The sequence below is a fragment of the Anopheles stephensi genome, chromosome 2, assembly GCF_013141755.1.
Source record: "Anopheles stephensi strain Indian chromosome 2, UCI_ANSTEP_V1.0, whole genome shotgun sequence".
Lineage (NCBI taxonomy): Eukaryota > Metazoa > Arthropoda > Insecta > Diptera > Culicidae > Anopheles > Anopheles stephensi.
Genome location: NC_050202.1, coordinates 3,641,227 through 3,668,821, shown reverse-complemented (window position 1 = coordinate 3,668,821; position 27,595 = coordinate 3,641,227). Strand labels below are relative to the sequence as shown.

At 44.1% G+C, this 27,595-nt stretch overlaps 1 protein-coding gene across 5 annotated transcripts in view; it reads right to left on the bottom strand.

The window, feature by feature from the left end:
• LOC118503664 overlaps positions 1–27,595 on the bottom strand; it is a 239,104-nt gene that overhangs the window by 25,654 nt on the left and 185,855 nt on the right. For 4 of the 5 annotated variants that reach the window (XM_036037190.1, XM_036037192.1, XM_036037191.1 and 1 more), the window contains one exon: positions 14,259–14,668. In XM_036037190.1, coding sequence (XP_035893083.1) covers positions 14,259–14,658 — 400 coding nt within the window. In that variant the 5' untranslated portion in view covers positions 14,659–14,668. Of the gene's footprint in view, positions 1–14,258; positions 14,669–18,815; positions 20,017–27,595 lie in introns of those variants that run through there. The other variant, XM_036037194.1, reaches the window with a different exon arrangement.

The following is a 27,595-nucleotide window of genomic DNA, read 5'->3' as shown; positions in this document are numbered from 1 at the left end:
TGTTTTTTTTTTTTATTATTCGTTGTTTATACCGTGGCAATAAAAAGCACAATTTTATAGAACGAAACAAACTGCCTTTAAACAGAGAATGCATAAAAAACTGCTTCAATTTTTTGAAACGCCTGTTCTTATGCAATCATTCTACAAACCCATAATAGTTCCAACGCCTGAAGCTATGCAAATATTGATTTTGGCTAATTTAAACAATTTTATCACTTGAATTCTTTTTAATACTTCAATTCATATAAATCAATCATTCCATTAAAACGAGAGTCAAAAACCAGTTGAAAGGACAAACAAAACTTACAAATGTTTGCAAAAGATAACAATCATTATTACCCCTTTTTTTGTGAACTTCCGACAGAAAAAAGCACACACACTCTATTGCTACAATTCAAACAATATGTAATGTTTTCCCATCACGCACAGCACAAGCGGTACCAAGAAATTTACACAATCACCTATCATTCTTCCTGTGCCCCGTTTCGGTAGCGGGCCGTGCTGATAAAACCGATTTGCATACCCTTTTTTCCGCGTCGTTTTTGCTCCAAAATCCCAACAGCTCCCAGGTGAATGGTTAATATTAAGTTTTTCCAGTTTTTTTCGTTCACTCTCCCCCTCTCTCTCTCCATATACAATCAGCGGCAGCATGATGCGGTGGAGCACAGATTTATGATCCAATAACGATTAAGCCACTACACGCCCATTCGAGGGGAAGCTTTTTTTTGTGCTCAACTCCCTCCCGAACGAACCATTTCCCGGTGTTTGGGTACAAATCCACATCAAAAACCGCAAACCCTTGCCCATGCCCGGTGAAAACGCCCGTTAATGGTTATCTTCTACTGCATTGGAGACGGAGTGTTTTATGTTCTTTCGCCATTTTTTTTCCACCGTCCATCTGCCGAAGGGATTGTTCGCCACGGTAATGTTCTAAAAAGCCAGTCCAAATCCAATTTGCCCTCGCGCACATAAATAAATATTCGAACGTTAACAATTTACATAAAACCAAAGCCATCCAAAATCGTTCCGAAAACGTTATCTGGCAGGGGGTTTTCCCTCGGCGGCACACAATACAATTTCCCACCCGGTTTGGAAAATTCGAAATTCGACATAATGCTTCATGCTGTGCGATGATCGGCTTCTAGTTCGCCATTTTGTTCATCGCCTCTTCTTCTACTAAAGCACCTTTTGAGGTAGTTTTTCTTACCGAAAAGCGTCGCTTCTTTACCGCTTGTCCTCGCTCCACTACTGGTACATGATTTCAAATCATATCTCAACTGCCGGAGCGCTAGTCAACCACTATGTGCCGTTGGTGAAGCGAAGACCAACGGAAAATAATTGTTCCAAAGCACGAAAATAAAACATCGCGAGCAGCGAACTCACCAGGGTTTCGAAAAGTAAACGAAACGATACACATTCCAAGGACAAGGGAAACCGAACCGACCCGGTTCCGAAACGGAAACGATTGAATTTGTATTCCACCGAAGAGTATGCCATCAATATTTCAACCTTTTTTTTTGGTGGGGATTGCTGCAAAAACTTGCTTCCGTTCGCCATCGTCCGGAGGAAGATGATGATGATTGCTCTCCGCCTCACAACGACGCTGCTTCGGTTCGAGCTTCGGATGATGCGGCCGATAAAATGTTTAAAATTCAAACCATACACATCGGGGGAAATAAAATATCCATTACATCTTTTTCGCCCTGCAGCCGCCGGACCGGCCGTGGAGCTTTAGTGGCGTCCACTCGACCGCCTCGGTCGATCTGCGCCGTTTTCTTCCTGTTAGTGGGTGAGCTTGTGCACCTTTTTTCCAGCTTGATTTTAAGCTTACTCCTGTTGGTATCTCAATCCAACCGCCGTGTTCTGGCCGTAGCACAACAGTCTTGAGGTGTGTTTCGCCCACTCCCAATCGAAATGGATTTGTTTTCGAGCTCACGTCCCTTTCTCCCTTACGCTCCCAGCACTTAGCCAGAGCAGCCAGTCATGAAAATAGTTTTAGTTTACGAAATATTAAAAAATTCCACCATAAATCGGCCAGCTGCCAGACCATTAGCCGACGATGGAGAGGAAGCAGGGCGTGGCGCTGCAACGACGCTCTTTCCTGGTATGGCGACGGAATTCATCGATAACATGGTTGCGCTTTTACCTTCGGCCGGTTCACACCAAACGCCCTGGCGATGCATACGCTTCTCAACTGCAAGATGGAATTGCTCCATAAAACATCCCTCCAGACGGGGGGGCGGAACGGGCTACATATGTATGTGAGGAGTGGAGTGGAGTTGGTTTTTTTTCGCACTCCGGACGCCCACTCACTCGAGACCGTAAGGCGTAAGTTGTGCTCACTGCAGCATGAAAGCTGCTGGGCGGTAATTCTCGGGGCTGCCGGAATTGTTAAAGTGGCAACGATTTCCGTTTCGTTCCGTTCGATTGAATGCAATGCTCGGGTAGGGGAAGGAAGCATGGTTGCACGGGAGAAACTTTTGCTCTTTTTTTTCTCAGCGGAGGTATAAATAGACCAAAATGTGATGCTAGTTGGAAGATGCATGGACCGCTGCATGCTAAATAGACCTAAAGATAGTTTGGTTCAATAGATTTTCCTGCTGCTGCAAACATGTTTTTCGTTCGTCTGAATATTCAACTGTATGTAAAGAGATAGTTTATGGTATATTGCTGTATGATGCTGCTAATTTTGACATAAAATATGACTCTGGATTGAAATGAAGCAAAAACGTATGGAAAACGCCTGAAAGTATGCAATCGTAAGACTTGTTGGTAAGTTTAATCATCTCCAGCTTTCTGATGTCTTTTGTAGTGCCTAAAGGAACCTTAAGCATGCGTGATCTTCGTTCGGGCGATCTTAAATCTCAACTCTGGACAAGACTTCGAGTCTTCGACTAAGTGCATCTCATAAGATTCGAACTCTTATAATAGCATTTTGATTCCACGTTATTAGAAGTAAAAGTCCGCCCTCACTACAGCGAAACGGTCTGGATGGGATATTCTTGGCTCATTTTCATAATAGTTAACGGAGCAGAATTTTGATTTCGGATAACTTCACAAAAATCATGCTCCAATGTTTTCAATTAGATAAGGTATTCTCTTTTTTTGGCCTTATAACTTGGATAAGTCTTGCCCTTCCATTTCTGGCTTCCTTGATGTTTTTTTTTTTTATTCCAAGCTTAGTCCTAGAGTTAGACAGTTAGTCCTAGAAAGATCCCTGATCGAGCGATAAGAGGTTTTTCGACTGTATCAAAACATGATAGAGTGCAGCTATCTCTTCTACTAATGGAAGAATCTGCTTATATTGTTAAAGAGCATATATTCTAGGTATTTCTCGCTTCTTGTTCAACTCATAAAAGCAAAGGATTGACTACAATGAATACAGAAGACTTGAAAAGATATTTTTCAAACTACAGAAACCTTGAGGCGCCCACATGCTTCCAAGAGCCTTCAGAGGAGCAGAAGCTTTAAGCAAACAATAACGAATCAAATTGCTACAACATCCTTCCAAGTACAATGCAGTGTTTAATTTCTCTTTAAGAATCAACAGATAAATTATTCAGTCGTACAAAAATCTTCTCTGAGCTTGAGTAAAAAATCCTAACATTCTAAGTCCTTCCCACCATAAGCAAGGAAGCCACCAAGCAATACATCCATTCTCCGGCTCCAAATAAAATCTGTTCCTTGGAAAAAGGGTAACACAGAACCGCTTTTCATTGCACCCAAACCCACCATTCAGTGTACGTGTACGTACGGTAACAGTTATTAGAAGCCCACCCGGCTCGCTTTTTTTTGCATCCTAAACCTTCGAGCCCAAGGAGAGCGGAAAACCCACAGTCGCTAACCACCACTTCAAGGTGAAACCCTTCCTAGGAACCGAAATCGTACCGTAAGCGATTTTCCCTCATCCATTATGTTTATACACTCCAGTATTGTATATTTACGTGTTAAGTCGATTGGAAAAGTGTTATTCTTTCAACGCAAGACGTACTGCCTGCCCGTGTGCGTGTGAGCGTATGTGCGTGTAAACTAAAGGTCCTTTCACACAGCGCCGGAAAGTCTTTCGAGTATGTTGGCACCATGTTTAAAGAGCGGTTGTTGTTGGTTGGTTTTGTTGTGCCAATGCGTATAATTCATTCATGCATGTTCACCGTAACAAACCGTCGATTCGCTCGATCCGTTACATGGGATTTTGCTTGTGTGGCGGTTATTTGCATACGGTGCGGAACTGGGAAAAACCAAAAACATCACACGCACGGCTGGAAACCTATCCGTCGGTAATGATTGAATTTCGTGAAGGAACACCAAGGAACGAATGGAACCTGTTGGTTATTAGCTTGTAGACACCTTTTCATAGTTTAACTTTAATTCTATTTACTGAGTTCACCTCAAAATGATCAGCCTCTATGAAGTATTTGTTGCGCCTGGTAGTATGCAAAATGCACAGCAATGTGCCTGTTGGTAGAAAAATGTTCATTGAGTGATTTTTACAGCAAGGATATTAAGACAGAAACCTCTGAAATACTTCTGAAAGCAACCACAATACGAAATTAGAGTTTTTGTTCTGGATAAAAATCATTCGCTTCTGTGACAAATGCAACTAAACTAATTAAATTAGCCCGAAACGGCTCTAAAGTCTTTTTAATACGTCTGCTGACTCTGAATATTTTTTTATTAGATGAAGATGGCTATAATTAATTAACTTAACTTTAACCTCACTCCCAAATCTCACACATTCTTCACAGGATCTGTGCGACAAGCAGTATAAACGACGGGCACCAAGTCCTGTTTTCCCGGATGTTTACAAAACTTTTCCACCTTCCTTCACAAATGAGCATTTCCCAAACTCATCCCGGAAAAAAAGCCCCGACACACTTTAATTTGATTTGCCAAATGCTATATTTGTTTTATTCCTTCGTCAAACTTTGCTTTACCCGAGCCCTCCACGACCCCGTGTGAGCTCGACCACCCAGGTGAAATTTCTCTTCTCACCACTGCACTTGCGTTGTTTGCTGCACACACATGTATGTATGCACAAATATTGCATGCATTCGTTTTCTGATTTCGTTTACTCAACATTATTGCCAGTGTGGCTCGAGTTGGGGAGCTGTTTTTCCACCCATGCACACACACACACACACACGGCACACAAATAAACGCACTGCATTTTTCATCCCAAAAAAACTCAACCCCCAAGCAAGAGCGAAAGGACACAGGGGACGTAACAGGGGACGAAACGAAAGCTCTTCTTCCGCTCTTCTGCTGCTTTCCGCTGTGCAAATGTTCTATCTTCATTATAGTAATTAGAAAACTCCTACGAATAGTTCTGACAACGCAAACAGTCTACCTTTTGCGTGCCAAAACCAGACCAGACCACCAGCTCGCTCGTTCGCTCGAGCTTCAATTCTTGAGCATTTCCGGGGGAAAAGGTTTTTCCAACCCCCTTTTCGTCCTCCAGGTGGGTGGATATTTGTTTTATTTCTAACAAAACTCCAAACGCCCGCTGACGGTATATTTTCCCGCCCGGTGCACTTTTCCACCACGCGCTCTTATTTATTTCGATTGTCAAACAAACACAAACTACGCAAGCACAAGAAAGTATCCGGTTGACTTTTCTTGCCCGGTGCACTCACTCCGGACTTTTCTTGCTATTTCGCTACAAACACACATCGGTGTAGCTTTTCCTGTCATCCCGCAAAATAAAACCCACTTTCCCGATACATGTGTTTGCCACCCGGTCGGTGTGCATGTACGGCAAAGAAACAATCGTCAACCGAGGCGGATATTAGGACGGAAGCTGTCCCGTCCGGTTACGGGTTCGAGGTTTATTGCGTTGACACAGCAACTTGATCGTGGAACGTTGTCGATGGCAGGAACGTCAATGCACGCGCGACGTTCACTGCAACTGACCTGCAGCCGGGTAAAGATGACATTTCCGCCTTACAAGATGACAGCCACAAGTCTTACTCGCCTGTCTGTCGGTTGCTTCTCAAAAGTAAACGCACTCGTTTCGCTCGGAAAAGCTCGCCGGGAGAGATAGAAAATAATTGAATTGATATTGCTCGTTAGCTTAACTGACTGACGCTGGGCGAAGGGGCGAACGATTCTAATCAGTGCCTTTCCATCCATCGCCTTCACAGGAACAGGAATCTTTCGACATCAATCTTTGCCGCTCTCTGTCTCTCTTCATTGTTGAGCGGCTTACATCCATTCGAGAATGTGGTGATCGTCCCTTTTTTATTCGACAGACAATTATATTGCTGGTCCCTTCAAATTACTAAAACAAGTTTACTGTGCGTAGAGCTAAAGGAGAAAATCCCGCAACCGCTCAATGAAGTTCTTTTGAGAAGGAGGAACAATTTCATCCTACTTGAATCTTCCCTAAAGTATTTTTGAATTTATCGCAAACAAATCCTACGCACTATGGGCAATTTTGGTGGAAAGAACTTTGAAATTTTAAACTATATTACGATAACTCAGTGAATTAGATTGGGTAGGCTTCGGAGGACGAGTTATGTCCTCAGTCACGAGAATGGCACCGGACAATCCAGCTCTTGAAGCCTTTATTAGCCGTCCTCAATGACATGGGCTTAATAAGTCGACTAGAATAGCCGACGTATTCGATTTGCAGACTAGCGACGTTGTTCTCAAGCAGTCTCAAGAGTTTGACAAAAAGGTAAAGAATTATTTAGAGAATTCCAAGTCTCCAGGATAAATAAAATGGCTTCAAGCCGATCTTTATTTTCAGCAGTAATTCGATAACAAACTTACAAACATTTTGGCCCACCAGTTTTCGAAGCTACCCACTGTGTAATAGGCAGCAGGACAAGAAGTTTTATTTTTCATCCCTATCGAGACTTTTTTTACGGATTTTCCGATAAATGCGATTATCGGGGCATAATTTTTTCAAACTCCAGCCCCTTCGCTTCCCCCCCAGCGAGCTGTTGTTTCCTGTTGCAAAATACTTCGCTGCCAACACAGGCATACATCACCGGTCGATGGTCGTATTGATCCATATTTATGAAGCCTATACAATTTAATTATTCTCCAAAAATGTTCACCGATCGGCCGTACCATCCATCTAGTCGAGGTGGTCGGGGGCCCGAAGATTCCCTAATCCGGACTTTTGAGATTTTTTACCCCCGACATGCGACCAAAGCCCACCCTCCCTAGTCAAGCCTTCAGCTTCATAATTTGGAATTATCTTCCCCAAATAATAACCTCAGCATTATTAAATCTAAGCTTGCCCGCTCAGTGACTCGGTGCCCGCTAGGGATGAGAGGTAGGCAAGAGTGGAGGAGAGAAGAGGAATTCAAGGCCTACGCTGAGTTTATGAGCCTTCGCCAAGCCCTCCGTAGGGCTTACGTAGGGCTGCATTGGCCCGGCAGTTGTCTTTCTGTGTGTGTGTGTGTGTGTGTTTTTACTCCACGAGTCAATTTAAATTCATAAAAAATGCAAAACGAATTCTTCAGCCGATGTTCCCGTACCAACTGCGGAAAGCCTTATCACTCCATCCATGTACCCAAACATGAACAGACACACACACACACACACACACACACACACACACATGTTGGTTCAATGCTTTCGAAAAAGCGAAATCTCGTACTGAGCCCATCAAGGACGCTCTGGCTGTGAGTGGCATCGACTTATGATAAGAGAGGTCACGAGAAGTGGGCTTCTACTCGGTAAGCTTCTTGCCGGATTGGGGTTTCTCCACGGGAGTATCTACCACGAGCTGGAGCAGGACGTCAGGAAAGTGGCAAAGCAGAAGAAAAAAAAAGTATCGACAAACAAAGTCCCCCTAACCCCCAACGGGGGGAAATTTGGGCAAACTGCGACTGTGTTGTGTTCGCGAGGTTTGGCGCAAGTTCGCTGAGCTCAGTAAACACCCCCTCGAAACGCGACGAAATTCAAAGAGAATCCCCCGATAAAAATGTGAACCAGACCCGGAGGGGACTTGATCGAGATTAGAGGCCGGAATTTTCCGCCACACACATACACACTCACAGGTCCAGCAGTCGCGAGAAAAGAATTACGGCGGCTGAATATTAATTTTTCCCAAATATGTCACCAGTTTTAAGCGTAAGTCACTGAATCGCTTACTGAAAATAGGGCCACTCTCACGTGATGGGAACCGAACCGCGGAAGTTGTGAATTGTGCACAAAGTGTTGGGATATTAAGATGTTCATGCTTAGGAAAGAATTCTCGGTAGGCATCCCTATTCTTTTCCGTGCAATATTTTCTGAGCTTTCCGTCAAAACTCATTCACATTGTTTTGATGATGCTGGTGGAAAATAGTTACAAGACGTCACGGAATGGTGAAGTGTTTGGGACCAGATGCTGACGAAATTCTTTTTTCCCTCGACATTTAAATTCATTTACGAACGGAAGTTCTGTGGTCGAATGTCGGAATTCTGTGGAGCGAAAGTGCTGCCTGCCGACAGAAACTGATTGTCATCTTCGGATTGCGACTGTTAAGTTGGGAGAGTTAAGTTGTTCCAGCTGTTCCATCCCAACGGTTCCCTTATAATCTTTGCCTGTCGAGGGCACCATGGGTCGTTGAATGAATTGTTCTACGATCCGTGATTGAAAATGTACATGTGAAGGCAAGGATTTAATATCCTCTCTCCCTCTCTCCATCAACACTCATTTGTCAGCAGTTTTGGCATTAAACTTGGGAAAAGGTGCTGATGAAGACAGAGGCGTTTATTACTTTTGCAACATATGGGATTCTTTTTCTAATATCTTAAGCCCTTAAAAAGAATCGAAAGTGTCAACAGGAACAGCAGAAGGAGAGCTACACTGACTTAACATGTGCATTAGACAGTATACTTTTACCAGAAGGTGATGGTGAACATGTTGTTCGCATATTCCTTACTTAATGAAGCTCGATCGTGAATTTGATGCTCGCTCATCTTCTTCTTGTTCATTCGCTGAATGATTTGTTGCTGGATAGTCAGTTCTGGGTGAGAGTGAGACATTCCAAATGGGATTTGATGCAAGTCTTTTCGAGCTAGCAGCTACTGGCACAAGGATATCACCGGGCACAATGATTTCAAGGAAGATTGGGTTCTTGAAATAAATTTACTATGTGATGTAAATCTCCTTCAGTAAACCTTTAGCAAAATGTATCAAGATCAAGTAAACAATAAAAACTAGATCCTTCTTCTAGAGTTCTTGATGAGGAACTTCGGACTCAATATCCCGATTTAATTAACAGTCTCCAAACACGTGCAGGAGATCTTCGGGCACTTGGTACAGAAAACATATTTGAAGTGATGAATGTTGAATCGGTAGCTTAAAATATCAGGACACCTGCCAGACAACTCCATTAAATGTGAAGTAGAACTCAGTATCCATAATTTTCATCAAGGACCTATGGGACCCAATCAAATGTTGAACCTTGTAAGCTACTGTGTTTTGGTTGGATATCGATAAGCTCCATGAAGCCTTTAATAAAAACGGTTCATCATTTCCAGGATCTAATGCTCAAGCGGTCTGGTATCGTCAACGTCTACTCCGGAGACAGAGGTGATAGCTAGAATCGCAATTTCTTGATCAATCCTTCCTTGTACTTGCTCCCAAATAGATGAAAATTAGGTAAGTCCATACACGTCTAGCGAGATATTCAAGACCGGAGTATAAACAATCGTTAAATTCATACTATTGCTTTGAAGCCTACACTAATCCAATCAACAACGATCTTCACTTTCAAAAAAGTCATCTAAGATTCATTATCCTTTTTTGTTTGGTGAGACCAACCTCGAAATCATATATAAATCACCCTTTTTTCCTATCTCCATTTCTCGAACCCATCAACCACAATCCCGGTGCTATCATGACACTGCACTTCAGCTTCAAAAACCCGTCCCGAACGGTACCGAAACGAATGGTCATTCCTACCGAGAGTAGGTTATAAAACCCACCGCCACCGTTCCCATCAAAGTGTTAAAAAGTTATGAAGGAAAACCAAAGGAAAAATCTCTGTATCAGTTTCAACCCAGCTCCACACGTATGAAGCGTATGATGAATGGGCATTGGTAGCGCACCGCCATCACAAAGGAAGCGCAAATGTGCGTGTTGGGAGCCTTTTGCTCGCCCGCTTGATCACTTCCCTGGGAGGTAGAACCGAGACGGCTGAGACCACGACGACGACGGTGACGGCGAATTACGATTAATGGACCGGGAAAGCGGGCAAAAACTTTCCCACCTTTCTTCCCGGGCGTAATGATTTGCGGTCAAAAAGATAATCATACCAGCGTAGATATGGGGTTGGCTTTCCTTGCTGCACAACACACACACACACACAAATGCAAGTTTATTATATTTTGCCATAAAATTTTGATCACCGTGTCGTGAAGCGAACGGCGAGAGTGGTGTTCCATTTGTGGCGCTCACCTCACAATGCTGCTTCCCACAGTGGTCATAAAAATAATGCACTTCTCGGATAGTGCCTCACCTCGGTGTGCGCTTTTCCTATTTCCCTTCGAACTTCGAACGATACAATGGCAGAAAGTTGCGCTTTCACTGCCCGCCGGCCGTGCTGCACTAGCGAAGCAAACTTTTCCACTTCCGGGAACGTAAAATGGAAGTTTTGGGGCGGAAAAAAACGAGGCTGACGAGTGCAGCGATGGTCGGAAAGCGAATATTCACCAAGAATAGCTCCAGTGTAAGCGTTTTCCAGCCGGCAGCTCATTTTCCGACGACCGGCCGCGGAAACCAGGCTGCATCTTTATCTGGTCGGCTCAATAAGCGGGATGCCTTGCCACTTGAGCGGTGAAATGTCCGCATTGGTCGTGTTTTGGGATGGTCTTGGGAAGTTTTTTTTTTGTTTTCTTTTCCCTTCTTCAAACCTCAAACCACCCCACCAGATTGATGGAGTGAGGTTTGAACTTTGAACACAATTTCAGACGCCCTTGTAGACTGTAGACGGGCAATCGTCTTGTGGATCACACTTTTTTCGAGAGTTTTCAAGGACGAGAGCGAAAAAAAAAGATAAACTCCAGACGAGACTTGAGGGAATACAAATGGAGCAGCCTAGACATAAGGATGCTGGTGTAACAAACTGACAAAAGAAAATGGACCATGCAACCCTTAAGAGAATCCATCTTGCTTTTTTCATGTATTTCAATCGGCAAAACAAACACCAATAGATTCAGCAACCTTCAACACCTTAATGAAAAGGGGACAGCAAAACAATAGGGAATAATACACAGAAAGTCCCAAAAAATTTTATAAATTAAGTCAATCGAGACCTAAAATAAATAGAAAGAATGAATAAATATAAATGAACAAAGAAGTTAACAATTGGTTTAGAGTTTCTACGTAACTTGAAACGAAATACAACTAAACCCACTTTAAAAGCAGAAAGAAAAATTCAACAACCAAACCCCCGGACAAAACGGACTAATCTCTTTAAGGGTTAGCTGTTCCTTCTCAAACAACAACATTTTCTACACCATGGTTTAACTTCTTTCTCCGTCAACTTTCCACTCATAATACACTTAACGCAAAAGTTACTTTGTCTTCATATTCAATCATAAGTTTTTTTTCCTCCCCTTCCGTCGCTTTCTCTGGCGTGTTGTCTTGGTCTTCACAATTTTCCACACCACGTGTTCGGCTCCTTTCGGTTTTCTGCCCGCTCCTTGGTGACAATCGTGAGTGACTGAGTCACCGGGAGACACGACAGCCTTGCCCGGAAGGGAAAGTTTATCAGGCCTTTTGCAACCCTGCAGTTACCAGACCAACGGCTCGGTTGGAACGTGATCTTCCTTTCCGGATATCCGCCCTTCCACTGTGGCCCATCAGCACACCAAGAACGTCGTCAGCACACTCGAAGGACAACAAATTTTTGGGTGGTCATTTCCCAACCGGACGTCCGAAAGCGAAACACTGTTTTCAGTTCTCGAATGTGTTTTCTGTGTGAGTGTGCGCGATTGGGACTTGAGTTGCATTGCTTCCACTTCTTAGTGTGTCGTTCCTGTCCACTTAATTCGCCACCACTTTCTGGGAGGCTTTTTCTGGAGCCGGAGCCCTTTGGACGCTTTTCGCATGGTCGTTAAAACTTTAGCGCACTCGCTCTCGTCTTCCCAAAAACTTTAACACTGTTGATGGTTTTTCTTGAAAGGAAAACGAGAATAAAAATCACTCCCCCCCCTCTCCCGTTCTCTTTCGAAAAGCACGGTCGGGAACGGGTAAAAGCTTTGTGCGTTTGAGCACACAGAAGAAAAGTTAAGTTTCCCCACAAAAATCAGCGCCCTTAAGGCCCACCGCGTGCAAGCCCATTACGGTGCTCGCCAAACGAATGCTGGAGGAAAAGACATACACACAGACACAAAAAAACACACGTCAGGATCAATGATAACGACTTTCATCCAATGATGGCATTGGGCCCGGTCTCGGCTCAACTCAACATCAGCCCGAAACAGCTGGCTACGAAAAAGTGTGATATCAAACAGCAGTTCACTGTTTAATGCACCGACCCGGGTGCAGCCTTTTCACCGGGACTCACTCACCGAAGTTGCGGATATCACCGAGCAGCGAGAATGATTATTGCAGGCGATAATGATGGGGTGGGATGTGGGGGGGGGAGTTAAAAATACAAACTCCTGCCATCAATGCTGATTACCGCAACGAGAAGGAGGAGTTTCCTTTTTTTTTTCGTTCTCTCACTCCCTCTCTCGTTTTTCCCGGCAGATCCTATGGGAACCCACAGCTGAATGGGATTTGATTGGAAAAATTGAGCTTTTTTTGTTGTGTTCGATTCCGAGCGAGGATTTAACGGACTTTGTGAGAACGAACAACTTTGTTTGCTCGACTTTAAACTCGTCAAACCATTGTGGAGCTTTATGTAAAGTTTTTGTTGAAAAAAGAACTGGAGCAAACTATTCGAGCACATGCATTGAGCTCAGTATAAAATTCTTTCCACTGGGAGGAGTCACTATTCGCAACAGCTTGTAGATGATAATATAACGCTCAGTTTGGTAAATGTTTAAACTTTAAAGCTAAGCTGGATATAGTGAGGATCATTTTTAGCGATTCTTTTGAATTGCAATCAGTTGTCGAAGATTTGATTTAAAATATTTTGAAGGAGTTTTTATATTTTTGTAAATATAAATTCAAATTTTCATTATGATCCTTCCAATTCATTTTATTTTCCATCGCTTCGACACATCAAAACGTATTACTAAAAAGAGGGCTTTACGGTTACAATACCAGCCCGTCCATGCATTTTTTATAGCACGGCATGAAATTCATATTACAGTCTTGGGCTCCGACAACGACGAGAACAAAAACCAAGCCTAGCACACCACCACCGGCAACAACCAACGACCAATTCAGTCCCAAAATTTAATTCAAAAAGCTCAATTGCACCATTCTCATCAAGGCTTGCGTGTTGCATACAGCGCGTTGCCGTGCTTCCCCGTGGGTTTTAGCAAACAATTCGCCGTCCCCCGAAAAGGGGGAAAAAACAAAACCAAGGAAAGAAAAAGAAAACAGCCGGACCCGGTGAAAAACAACAATCAAACGTCCATTTGGCTTCCGGCGCAACAGGGTGATTCATTTTACACCGGGCGCCACTAGCCACGCCACGCGTTACAACACGAACAAAGGCATGTTCAATGGAAGCGGAAAAATAAAGCAAGGGAGCAACGTTGCTGAACAGGATCAGCTTCCTTCTGGGTCTTTTTTTTTTGTTTTTTTGTTAGGAGCCCCGTACCGTAACCTTCCCGGGTTCACAGAACGAAGAAAAGCTTCACCAGAAAATGGAAGATTCGTTCGACTGCCGCCAGTTCGTTACTTTTGGCCGTGCTAAATGGAAACGAAACGACACGTGAAGCAATTCAACAATTTACGACGCTCTGAGCTCAGTTTGCTTTTCATGTTTTAGCTACGTATCCCAGTGGAAACCTCCGCAACAGACGCCAGCCCGGGTGGGACGGTGGAAATTCCTTAACGGAACGGCTCAATTGCAAACACATTGCCCCGGGAACAAAGGAGTATTAACCTCCACCAAACGAAAAAACGGCCTTTCCCTTCTCTGCATTCGCAGCTTTGCTTTGATACTCCTCGCTGTGTGTGTCCTCTGCTCCAAGCACGACGAGGAACCATAAAAATAAAAACCCCAAAAAATGCTCCCAAAACTCATAACTCGCATCTTCCGGTCCCTGCGCGATGGTGTGTAAGGGAGAGCGAAGAAAAAAAAACCAAGCCAAGGGACAATTGGAAGACGAAGTAATCAAAGCACACTTACCTGTACAAGATTTCGGCTCGTCGCTCTTATCAAGGCAATCGAAATTGCCGTCGCAGAATTTTGACGACGGTATGCAGGTCCCGTTGGCGCAGCGCAACTGGGCGATATTACATTTCCCACCACTGTTGCCACCCGCCGGGCTACCACTTCCACTTCCGTTTCCGCTGTTGTTGTTGCTGTTGCTGTTGCCATTGCTGGCTGCGTTCCGGGAGGCTAGTGCGGCCGCTATCGAGGCAGACGACAGGGACGCTATGGCCGTACCGCTGCCAGAGGAACGATCGCGACCACCACCGGACTTTGGTCGTGTTTCGGTTGCGTTCGAACCGACCGGGGGCGGCTGGCTGGCTACCAGCAGGGCCACCACCAACACTGCCCCTACACACTGCTTCCACCCATCCATCCGGGAGTCTCTGCAAAGAGAATGAAGGGAAAAATGTCGTTAGATTGGAAAATTAAAATCACTCCCCTTTTGCACATGGTGGAATGCACATTAGTGACACGTTCAACATTGTGTTTCCTTCCTCCTCTTTCTGCTTCTTTTTGGGCACGCAACACAATTTTCCCGAGTGCTTCGGGACTGGACTAATGATAGGCTTTATTGCTTTTGATGTAAGGAAATTACCACCGTGGGTATGATGACGCAGGGAGGAGGCCCCCGTTTAAACTTCAATCAGTGGTGCGACAAAGGTCCTTGAGATGGTGTTTGGTCGTTCGCACATTCGTTCGAGGTGTTTGTTTCTTGCAAACTAGGTAGTTACAGTTAACGTAACGGAGATTTTTTTTTCCATGAACGGCTGAGCGTCTCCATTAACTATATTTTTTCGATTTCATCCTGGCTCGCTCTTAGAAGTGCGTAGATAACAAGTTTTTTCTTTTCAAAACTATGCCAACTGAGAAACTAAATTCATGCCTGGAACGCTAATAGTTTACTGGTAATTTACTGGATGAAAATCGTTTCAGGAAGCTGGGCGCCTCCATTGAGTGGAAAATTTAGTAAATGGCTCTGCTAATGCGAACAGTTTATCATCAAAATAACATTAGTTCTTGTTCTAATTATTATTTTGCATTAAAAAGAACTCGGTAATTGTGATCAACAAACGGAGATGATTTTACACAAACGACTGGGCGCCTCCATATACTAACATTTTTAATTGCGTTACACTAAAAGCTCCTCATTTACCATTCAGTGTAAAATCTTCATAATTTGTTATTAAACTTCCTAGTTGTAAGAGGCCATATTCTAGCAATAAGTACCAGTTTCGGTGAAACATTACTCAATTTTCACGTGAATTAATTAGTAACAGCCAACTAAGCGAGCAGACTGGCTGTTACCAGGCGCCTCCATCGATTAAAAACTTCACTAAAACTGCTCTATATTTTCATCATTTATCTTCCACTGAGAATTTATCCCTCCCTACATGTGAACAGACTTTCCAGTATCTTGCTCAACGAAACACCACTAATTACTACTGGCGAAACAGCAACCGCCAACGTGTAAGAGGACCTTTCACGCTCGAAAGATCGTGTACGAGTGATAATTCCACTCAGCAAATCAGGGTCCGAAACGTGTTCACAATAGCACCGTCCTAGCACCGCAAAGCCAGACACGTCCTGTTGCGTCCCCGTTCACCAGCGATCTCACACTGCCCAAAGAAAAGGACACTTCGACACCAAGAAAAGCTATTTTACAACAATTCCCCCAAGGAGACTCTTGCGTCGGTGTTGTGTGGCACGGAATGAAGTTGCCACCCGACCGAGCTGAACCGAACCGAACGCTCGAGTGCCTTTTTGAAGGATCAATATTTCCGCCGACAGTTCGCTTCGCCGATATCGCATCGACTTTTAGCACACGCACGTGCCACGGTTGACGTGTATTGATTACGAACAAAAACCGTCACCCTTGCTAATGCGAGTACCCTTATGAAGGGTACTCGAGCCCCCGAATCCTCTACCCAGCGAAAGATATTTCGGTCTCGGTCAAGAGGGTATCGGTATGGATTAGCAGCAAAAATTGATTCCCACGACAACACGTACGATTTCCCTTCCTTTGGTGTTCTGCGTTTTTTTTCCTTCGTCGATTTTCACCGGCTCCTTCTTGACAGATTTAATTTGGGTCAAACTACCACTTAAAGTGACGTCAAAAGCATCCTCAAATTTTAAGCACGTTGTTGTGTTGTTGTGTTGTGCGGCGCTTGTTCAATAGCAAATTAAAAGTGCCACCCTCTCTCTCTCTTTCGCATCACCAATCCCTTTCCCCCTAGACATCGACAGCTGCATCGCCTGATGAGCTTTGTTACCGTAGCAACTGTCCCCGGTGGCGATGGGTGTCAATTTTTCTTTCCATCACTTGCAGATCACTCGGCCCGGCTACTGAGCGTTGCATCGTAATAGAAAATTTGTTCTCCACGCTGCAACTGACACCGGACTGACACATTGTAATAGCAGCATTTAGAGGGAAATCGGGTGGAACGGGTGACTGGGCTGCACAATGGCTTCCCACGACCGGCCAACCGCAAAGTTTTGATCGAAGCAAAAGATGGTTTTGTGGGCGGTTTTTTGTTCTATTTTACGTTACAAATCAATTGCACTTTTGATGAAGCACATTGATCAGGAATGGCGCAAACGAAGCAACAAAAATAAGCATTCAAATGAAGCATCATTGTAGAAGCAGAGCATTAACTTTAAAAAATCACAATCCAATTTCGATCTAATAAATGAGATTTGCCTTTTTATCCCTTTTTCTACCACGTAAGCAAAATAAAAGTAATTATTAAAATCATAATTGTGCCAAACGAAGCCTTCAACGAACCAAATCAAAGCTTCCGAACTCAACAGCACAACTGTGCTAAAAGTCCCAAGAATTTCTTCCCCATCGCTCCATAAACTTAACCGCGTGGAGCGTTGGACCACTTCACTCTAAATGCCTTCATAATCCCACAAAATCCGTCCCAAAGTCTTCCATTTCCATTTACCTCGCCAAATCCTTCCTATCATCCCCCCCTTCCTTCCCCTTCGCCATTGTGATCAATCACGTCGGTCGCTGGTTATGAGATATTTATCATTCAATTAGCGATCGATCCCTAATCGTGGGAACCGATTGGAAAACGTTTACCCGGAAAAATCAATCAAACTAATTAAATTTTGTACCCGAAACAAAGCTTCCCTTTTCCGGTGGTCGGTGGTCGCCCTGTGTGACGCGTTGTGTGCTGCTCTTACCCGAAACTAGCCACAAAATCCCAGCTCGCGTCCCGTCGCCGCCCTATTGAATTCCGCGGCACGGTTAACGATTTTCACCCAGCCGAGCCCACCACTGCTAGCGGTGGTGTAACCGTGCCTGGTTGTGGATGAGAAATTGTCTAGCTGTGTGTGCGTGTGCGTGTGCCTAAGCATGGCGAAATGAAAGTCCGCACGTTGCGAAAACTTTATCACCACTCATCTGCGGCGTATCGAACGCAAACCGCATCAAACGCTGTTTATCATCGCTTCGCTCACTTACAAAACACCCGCACCACCGCAGACCGTCTCACATTACCCCACTCGCACCTCCCCCTTAGCAGTACTCACCCCAAAGAGAAGCATAAATCATTAAGCACTCCCACTCTCTCCCGCTGCATTCCTCCACCGTAGAAGAAACAAAAGCCTTCTCCAACCGGCGAAAGACGATATTGTGTCTATTAGCTTATTTTCGAGTGATAATATTATACATTGGAGCTTCGATTTCTTCCCCAAGTGTGTGTGTGTGTGTAGGTGTGTGTTTGTGTGAGCGTTCACGAGGTCGCGCTAGAGATGTCATCCCTTCTTCATCCCAAATGGTGACCCCGCGCGAGAATCGATTTAGAGCGAACGGGGATGATGCTCGGCAGCACGAGGATGGTTCATAATTAATTTCGTCCTACTTAATGTTCGCTCGCGAGCAGAAAGGATTACGCCAATCAGGTTTGCCAGCGTTCGGGCAAATTCCCGTTTTTGCCTTTGCGCCGGTATTTGCTGGACGGGGAATTAAAGTGGCCCGGTGATAAATGGGACGCGGTACCGGAATCAGGGATGCTCTAATAAAGAAAGTGCCCTCAAGAAGGTGGTATGTTTTATCGCTCAGTATTAAGTGTGTTCGAGCGGGCTAGCTTAGTTAGTTTGGTCCTGAATGGTGTTCATTTTGTTTATTCTTTATCTGCTCTATTTAATTATATGGAGAGTGTTTCTATGAAATAGTGGAGCAAATGACATAATTGGAAATTTTTCAAAAAAATATGATTTTTGAGAATTTGTTGCGCCTACATGTATGCAATGTATTTGCAGAGGTATGCATTATTATTATAGCAGGAAAGTTCGTAGTAGACGGAGTATTATAGCGAGATGTTAAGTAGACAAGTAGTTAAGCAAAAACTAAGATAAGTGAACATAAAACAAAAAAATGAACACAAATCAATAAATAGCAGATATTCAAAGATTGTTGGAAGATGAAGTACAAAAAATGATAAAGTTCTACACAAAAGTAGGTCAATTTTTACACCTGCTCGAAATATTTAAAGGGTCTTAATCCCTACCGATGATCCGTACCTTTATGACTGCTTGCTGTACATCGAAGATGCACTCCGACAGCCAAACGTTTGCAGCCAGAGTCCAAGATTGATGAAAAAGATTTGTCAACCGTTCAACCCTAAACGTCACAAAAACAGATCTTCACACACGAATTGTACACGAATTTTGGGCGTTTTTTTCCGCCTGTCTTTCCACCGCCTGGCTTTCCACCGCCTCTTCTCCCTCACTTTTACGCCCTCCCCCTTTTCCCACACAGAACTCACTTCCTATTCGCTGGAGGATTTATGACCCTTTCGAAATACCACTCATCACCTCGTCCTCGTCAGCGCTCATCAACTACACGGCATCATAACAATTGCACCACCATCACCACACGGCCACACACACACACCGACAGCCTGAGCTGGCCGAAAAGTGCATCCCAGGCGCATCAGTGCGCCCAGCATGTGTCGGATGCAGCATAAATTATGCCATTCGGCAGCTGGACGATAAATCACCCGTGCCGGAATTCCATCTGTTCGAAGCGGAGGCACACACTCCCGATGCTCGATGTTGTTCGCGCCAACTGCAGTGCCAGTAGGACCGAAACCCCAGGAAGGGCATTTGTATGTGTGTGTGTGTGTTTGTGTGTTTTCTTTTTATTTTATTTAAAATTTTACGTTAAGCTTTTCCTCCGAAATTCTCGACCCAGAAGCTACTGTCGAATGGATTCCATCACGTCACAATGTGTTGCCGGAAAAACTCTGTTGAAACCACCCGCTTTTTCCTCATTGCGGCTAACTCTTTCAAGATCGACAGTTTTTCCATTCGCTTTACACCGTTCACTAGCAAAACAAAACCTACACAAAACATCCTTGACACGTGCCTAATGTGAGTCGAAAAAACACACGCTATCCCAGAGTACAGTGATACACCAGCACCGGAAAATCATCAACGTGGTGCAAAAATAACACTCCGCAAATCACGATTCACATGACGGCCGGGATGGACTTTTTGTTGGGGTTCTGCCTTTATTTGTGGCCCTATCACTCTCTCTCTCTTTCTCTCTGCCACAGCAAAAAGGCAGCTTTTTGTTTACGTGCCGTACGGGACAGTACGGCGTCGCCGAGTGTGTGTGTGTGTGTGTAATCGATTCCGCGGGATAACGGGTCGGGATAACGCAACAAAACTGAACGAGCTTCGAACCTTCCAAACCCTCCGAACTCGAGCAGCGTCAAGCGAGGACTAAAAGCGCCAATGTCGACTTTTCCCTGTCAGGGGTGGCAATTTTCCCGTGAGCCGCCCGAAAGAATTCGAGAGAGAGCGAGAGCGTGAGCGTAACGGAGCGCATCCTGGGGAGAGAGAGAGCAAACGTTCAAGCTGGTAAATGGTTCGGGAAAAGGGCCCGAAGATATCGTTCGTAAATTTTTGCACTTTGTTTCGTTTTTCCGCCCGGAAATTAAGGAATGCGTACGAAAACAACGCAGCATCATCAGCAAGCAGGCTGGCAAGTAGAATTGTTTTATTATCTTTTTTTTTCCTCCTTTTTGTCGTGCTTTTTCGTGAGCACAACAACATTGGCAGCATCCGTGACAAACAAGGCGAAAGGATTAGTATGAAGCGACCTAATTTTCCTATCAAGAATGCTTTAAGAGATAATTGTTGAACGGGGACACAATCTCGTTCGACATTTGTAATGACTGTTTGAGACTTGATTCGCAATCAACGCATACAGTTGCTCTCAGCTTAACTGGGACTCGTTGAAATTTATTCCAAGCGTATGTAGTCAGGGAAGGCAAGCGCTATTCTTTCATTATTCTAGACGATGTTTCAACTTTATAGCCATTTCTGGACTCTGTTCAAAGTTAAGTGGACAATTTTCAAACAGAATCTTCCGAAGAAATTATCCCACAAAAGTCCTTACACTTGGTACAGTTTTTGTTTTTCTGATATTTTTCGCTGTCCCTTATTGGATAAGCACAGCTGTAAAGTGTCGATGGAAGCGCTCAACGATGAAGGCAATTCTTAATATGTTTGATTTTCCTGCTCTCTGTTTGTATGCATGTTCACAATTGTTTTCCCCAAAAAAAACCAATGCGCAAAGGAAGCATGCGAAACTACAAAGAGGAAACTATAACAAACATTCGCACTTGTACCAGACCAAAAGAAAAGGGAGCCACAAAACTGCTCGAAGGTCACAAAAATCTCACTTCTACATATTACTTCCGGTGCGGGAAAGCAAACGCATCAAAATGAACGCCCAACCAACCAACACCGAACACAGAAATCGACAGACGAACCCTTCGGAAATTTGCTGACTTGGCGTACCACCGGTGGCGCTATTGGATCATCTTTTATAGCACGTTTTTGCTTCTTGCGAACCGAAGCCGAAGGGATGAGCAAACCCGATTGGCCAACAAAAGAACTAGAAGAACGTAAAAATCGCTCACCCTGAAATATTGAAACACCAAATTCGTGGTGCACCATTACTAAAGAGTGTTCGAACGAGCTGGGAAAAAACAGCTTCAACACAAACTCCAAAAACGCCACCACACTCAACAGCAACAAGTACCGGTGAAAGGTAATGCCATCGGGCTATTACCATTACCAGGACGAGTGGGACGGGGAAGGTGTGAATGGTGCGAGTCCATGGAAAATCGGGCCCAGGTCGCCTTTTCTGTTATTCGCTTCCCGTTTCGCCGAGGGTACTGCTCTGGGTGAGCTTCCACTGTAAGTTATTGGTCCTTTTCACGCGCGATAAAATCTCAAGATTGCACCGCGGTCGGCCGTTTTCATTTTTTGTTGTTGGCACGACCGAGATGGTCCGTCCTTGATAAAGGCCGCCGGGAGGAGAGGCCGTTTAATTTTATTGTGAAATTTGCTATAATTTTTTAACAAATTTATCATCTCGCTGGTCCGAGCGGCGGGTGAAGCCTTCGCTGTGGCTAATATGACTTCATTTTGTGCCAGTTGTCAAATAGAACTGGATGCTTCGTTTGAATGTCGGATATTAATTCCCGATAAAGAGGATGAAATCGTTGCTATAAATTTGATAGCCGTTCATGAGCTACTTTAGACCAACCTGTTTTATTACGGACTTGAATAATTTCAAGTATTTTAGATTTTTGAACGTATTCCGTACTTACCGAGTCAATTGGAATTGTTAGAATCGAATGTTTTCAATTTACATTAAATAAAGGAAAGAGAGAACTTACAACTAAAACGATCTATATCGAAATTGTATCAACAAATGTGCTTTCCAACAATAACAAGAATAGTTCAATAAACAATTGCAATGAGTCAACCAGAAAGAGCTAGCCATTCAAATAATTTGCCTACAAAGATCGGATCAATTTCCATGAAATATTTACTGCCATGAAGCCAAAAACTTATGAACTTTTCCGAAAAATTCTACAAAGCAGCTCTAGGTAACAGGTATTGAGCTATTCAATTCAAAATAAAACGTAATTCAATCGGTTGAAAATATCGAACTCAACTTCAATTCTTTTAAAAATTGTTATGTGCTTTTTTAAATTCAACAAATTAAAAACCAAATGCTAAATTTTAAAATATTTGGAATTTATGATTGTCTTCCAGAACAATCCCATTTTAACTGACATTAAAACCACTAATCTTTCACCGCTTCGAACAAAGGAATTTTCTTTACCAAGGATTAAGTTTACTTTATTCCAAGAACGGAACACAAAATCGGTCAAACGAAACTTCTACAAAGCAGTGAAAGATTTTCTTACCCCACGCGTGTACTTGCCAATTCTGCAACTAAACTATTCATTTCCTCCCAGAATAGAAAAGAAAACCGACATCCTTTTGCTGAGTAAATGTGTGTGTGTGTGCATCAAGTAGAAGAAACGTTGACGTCTCGTCACGTGATGGAATTGAGGAAATCTTTTCCCCCGACAAACAAAGTAACCGATACTTACGCTGAAGCACAGTTTCTTCACAGGTATTGCCAGGGTTTCTACCCTTCCATTTTTCCTTTCTTGGACTACTCCTCTCCCCTCGCTCCTTCTTCCTTCTTTCACCCAACAAGCATTGTTCAGATTTATCCTCTACCTTGCTTCCTATTGCTTCCTCGCTCTCGTAATGTCACCGTACGGAAGCGAACCATTTCCGGTGAAAATTTCCTTCCACTCGCTCGCTCTCTTTGCTCCCCATATCCCTTTCTGGCCATCATCACACGTTTCGGTAATCCAAGCCGCTTTTCCTTGCCAATGACTCCACTCCCGGGTGTTAATGGGATCCGGGCAGAGCAGAGCGAAGTCCTTCACCTTTGCCGTGGGCAAGCGAAAAAAGAATGTATGAGTTTGCCTGTCACGCAGCTCCCTTCCAAACCGGTGTGGAAAACTGTGAGTGTGTGTGCCTTTCCACGCACCCACGCCGTTCCTTTATAATGCCTTCGCCCTCTTTAAGCGTACAAGATAAAAATCGTGCGACGGTGCGAAACACAAGGACACACTGCTGCACGCCGTCGGTGGGTACATCCTTTCGCTCGGCTACCCACAACTACCCACATCCGGTTATCGTACACCACCGCTCGATAGCTTCCCGCCCATATAGGGTTACGGTTTCCCGCTTTTGTGTGTCACACGGTGCGTGCCTGGCCGAAAAGCATCCCCATCGCTTCAAATCGTCTGTTACCATTTTGTATCTCAACAAACGAGAGAGAGAGAGAAGAAAAAGAAAATCTGTTCTTGGGGCAAGTTTCAGAAGTCTCTTCAGGTCTGCGGGTAAGTGTCACCTCACATGTGGCTGAGCGCGACATCCTCGGGCGAGGCTGGATCAACACACGGGTAACAACTACCCCTACGCGGACCTGATGGTTGCGACGTTTGACAGGGCACGATTTTCATTAGCCGGAGGCGGATTTTCCGGACTTTTCTGTTTGTTGCGTGTGAACGGTGCGAACGAACACAATGATGTGCTGCCTTGTCACCATCGTTCAAACGTTCAAAGAAAGTGAGCTAAGATGGTTCACGAATGCGGTGAGTGCTTTACTGTTTCTTATTTATTATTTCACCAAAAAAATCCCTTCAAAATAAGCTTTTTTTTGTTCAAACCCGATGTAAACCGTTGTAAATCAAAGAAGAATGTGTATACTGCACGCGTGTAGAAAAATAAACACCAAATAGCATACTTTCGGGCGTAAACGGCAAATTCCTCCGGGATCTAATTTTATAATCATTCTAACAGTTTGCAGATTACGCTTTTACAATTAAAAGCTACAAATATCCTGTAAAAATAGTTAAATCAGGTAAGGTTTTCCAAAAAGCCACGAAATCAAATTAATCTTGTATTTAAACAGGAGTAACTTTTGTATCCTAATTATACAAAACAAAACAAACCTCACTTTCCGCACTGCTTGCCACTCGATGGTGGCACTATATTATAACTTTGTGGAAATTGCATTCACTCTACGAAATAATGACCATTTGTTTGCGTGCAGCAAGAAAAAAACCTCGCGTTGGAAACTTTTCCCAAACTAGTTATTTTATTAAATTGAAACTATGCTGTGTCGCGAAAAAAAAAACCCCCCCGAACGTCACGTGTGTCTCGCTTTACAAACCGAGAAAATTAAAACAAAAACTTTGGTTCTCCTTCTTCAGACACCGTTCCACAGTTCCTTTCACCCGCCGTGAGGTACATCTCTATTTCCTGATCTTTCCTGGAAAGCTAACAACCCCGCACAGGAAGCCTCACCCCTTTTTTCTTTGGGTAGGAGTAGTTTTTCCTAATTTTCTTTAATTTTCTCTCACTCCCCACACAGGGTTCCGGAGGGTTTTCCAGCTTTTCTTTGACAACAAACTTTTTGACGTTTTTTAAAAAAACACAGTCACAAAGTCTTTAATTACCTTCGCTTAGTACTTCGCTCGGTCTGGTGGCGCACCGATGCGGTCACATTTCCGGGTTGACATGCAAATCGAACAAGTCACGAGACTTTTCCCACTTTCTTTTTGGTGTTCTATTTTCTCCCTCCGCATACAGAAACGGTTAAAAAGAACGCAGACCGTAACCAGGTCATCTCCGGGACTTCCAGCCGTGAATCGCGTGTGTTTAAAGTCCTGCAAAGCGTGCGTGAGCCACCGCCATCGCACGAAGCATCCCCGTGCGGTTCCAGAGCGTTTCGTGACAGTTGACGGTTCTGGCACGCGTGTATGTGTGTGTGTGTTTGTGTGCTCAGTGGCCAGATACGTACCCACACCTGCTGCGTTTTGCGCTACTTGCCTTCGCGTGGTTCATTACAGTTTGACTTATTTAATTAGTCGCAAATTACAAGCGGACTGCGGACTACTGGACTGCTCTAGTTGCAGGAAGCCAGTTTTGGGTAGGCTTTTTCGGGCGACATTTTCGCCCGGCTTGCTTTTGTCCTTCAGCTGACACCATTAGGCATGGCATGAGCTTCCCCATACGAGTCTTGCTTCGACAAGCGAGCGTAATCACTGTTACACGTAACATTCAATCAACCTGGCCAAGCAGGATTAGCTCGGTCCTGCTATTTGCTGGGTTTAAGTTGAAACCATGTTTTCCCAATGCCTGTAAGCACGAGTGCCTGTGGGTGCGTGTGTTTTCAAGGTTCCCAACTTTGCATCCGGATTATGCAAATGCGTATCGGCTTGGTGCTCCTGGGAGAAAATATTGGTGAAAAGCGGCTACGGCAATCGCTTTACAGGACCTCACCATCACCAAACACCAAAGACGAATAGCAGCGATCAAGTGAGTGTTTCAAAAATGTTTCGAAAAGAAAAAAACACATCCCCACCCTCTTTCCTACCCTCTGTTGTTTCACCCTCTAGTATAAAACACATGGCCTTAGCTCTGAGCCAGTGAATTGAGTTTGTGGGAGTTTAAGCGATTTTCTAATGCTTGTTTTGGCCAAACATCTGCCTCACGCTGGTTGAAGCTGGCTGAGCGGAAAACTTTTTCCGAGAAAATTACCCCATCATACTAAGCAACATACACACACACCTACACTCACGATGGAATTCATTCCTATCGAACAGTTTGCTCCGGTAAAGTCCTTGTAGCCGAGTTCGAGTGTGCCGCCCGTTAAACTCTGACGCCTCCCAGTCACAGACCGACCGACGGACTACACCAAAGTTGTGTTTTATAATCTCTGCCACACTCATTTTCCCTTCCACCATGCGCCTCACCGTGGACGCAATGTTGGCCCGGGTCCAGGCAGGTGAGATAAACTGCTGAAAATTTTACGAGCTGCCCAAGTTTTGCCTTCAACCTCCTTAATGGGAATGTTTATTTGTGCTGCCAGGACTGCTACTGCTGCTACCACTGCAGCAGAGGATTAAACGTAACTCTTTTGCCCCATGTTGGGGGACCATGTCAGCGTTGGCCGGGAGCTGCGGGAGGTTAGAATATGCCGATTAGCTTGTTTCCCGGCCATGATAAGAACGAGATGCAGAATGAGAAATCGGAAACGGAAAGCTCCCAGCGAAAAAACTCATCCTCAACCAACAGTTCTGCAGTCAATGGACGAACAACAGCATCAAACATTTCTGGACGAAAATAACCCAAACTGAATGGGAGGGGGAGAGGGTTTCCTTCGGTCTGCTCTTTTCTCCTTCATTACTTGTTACATCCTTGTCTGGAGCTTCTTTTAACCTTTTCGCATCCTTAACTCCACCACAGTCCACCAGTTCATCCAGTTAAAAGCAATTCAGACGAGCGTAGAATGATGGTTCTGCTTGACCATTGCACTTAACATTTTCTTCCCTGCCCTTAAAAACAAGAAAGGAAAACTTTGCTCGATGCGAAAGGTCAAGCTGGCTTGGCTGTTTGATATTTGATATTAGGACTTGGAGGATTTTAAATTTCACCTCTTCAATGAAAGATTTGTTTCACTTGTTTTAATGTTCTTCCAAGATCGATTACTCCTCATTTCTTCTCATTTATTGTCTATTTTTCTCTTCTAGTATATTGTTACCTCAGTTTGAATGAGAGATAGCTTAACAAGAAACGATCAATTTTTTTGTCTATTCTGAAATAAGTTTAGCATCATAAGCCTTTCTGGAGATGTTCTTGAGGATAGCTTTCCCCCCTCATTAAATCGACTCCAATTTTAATCTATCCTGTCGTACAATCGAGCAAACGATTCATGCTGATACAACTGTCAATTAAGAGCTAAATTCCAATTGCAATCCATTTCTATCCTTCCCCGCATCGAACTACGACATCCGAAAGTACGATCCTACCTACCAGCCGCCAGCTCGAAACCGTCCGTCGCTTCCGATTGTTTCCGACGGTTGTTGCTGATGAATCACTATTCATTAAAATGAGCTGACTCTTCGGAGCAAGTTGTCATAAAACCGTACCCAAGGCCGGAGGATGCTTCGGAAGCAAATCACGAAACAAAGCTAGACAATCCTGGCCCGATGATGATCAATCCCAAACTCAATATCGATACGGCTACAGACCGAGGTGGGCGCCTACCACGGTAGTCAGGGGACGGACCGGGGACAAAAGGTTTAGAATCAAACAATTAATTACTTTAATTAAGTTACTCGTCCATATAGCTAACCACAAAACGCACCGGCCCTGTTCAGGCGGCCGCTTGGATGTGAGGGAAAATGGGAAGGATTTTCTTTACCTGCAATTAAGGGAACAAATGTGATAAGACAACGAAAAAAGAACCGAAAGCAGAACATAATCGTTAGCACAGGGGTCTCCGTCTTCCGAGTCGCTTCAAGTGCTTGAGACGCATGTATATTCATTCCTCGAATTGATTAGATGAATGGTATAGGGTGGCATAAAACCTTCGCCATATTATGCTCCTTCTTCTTTGTCTT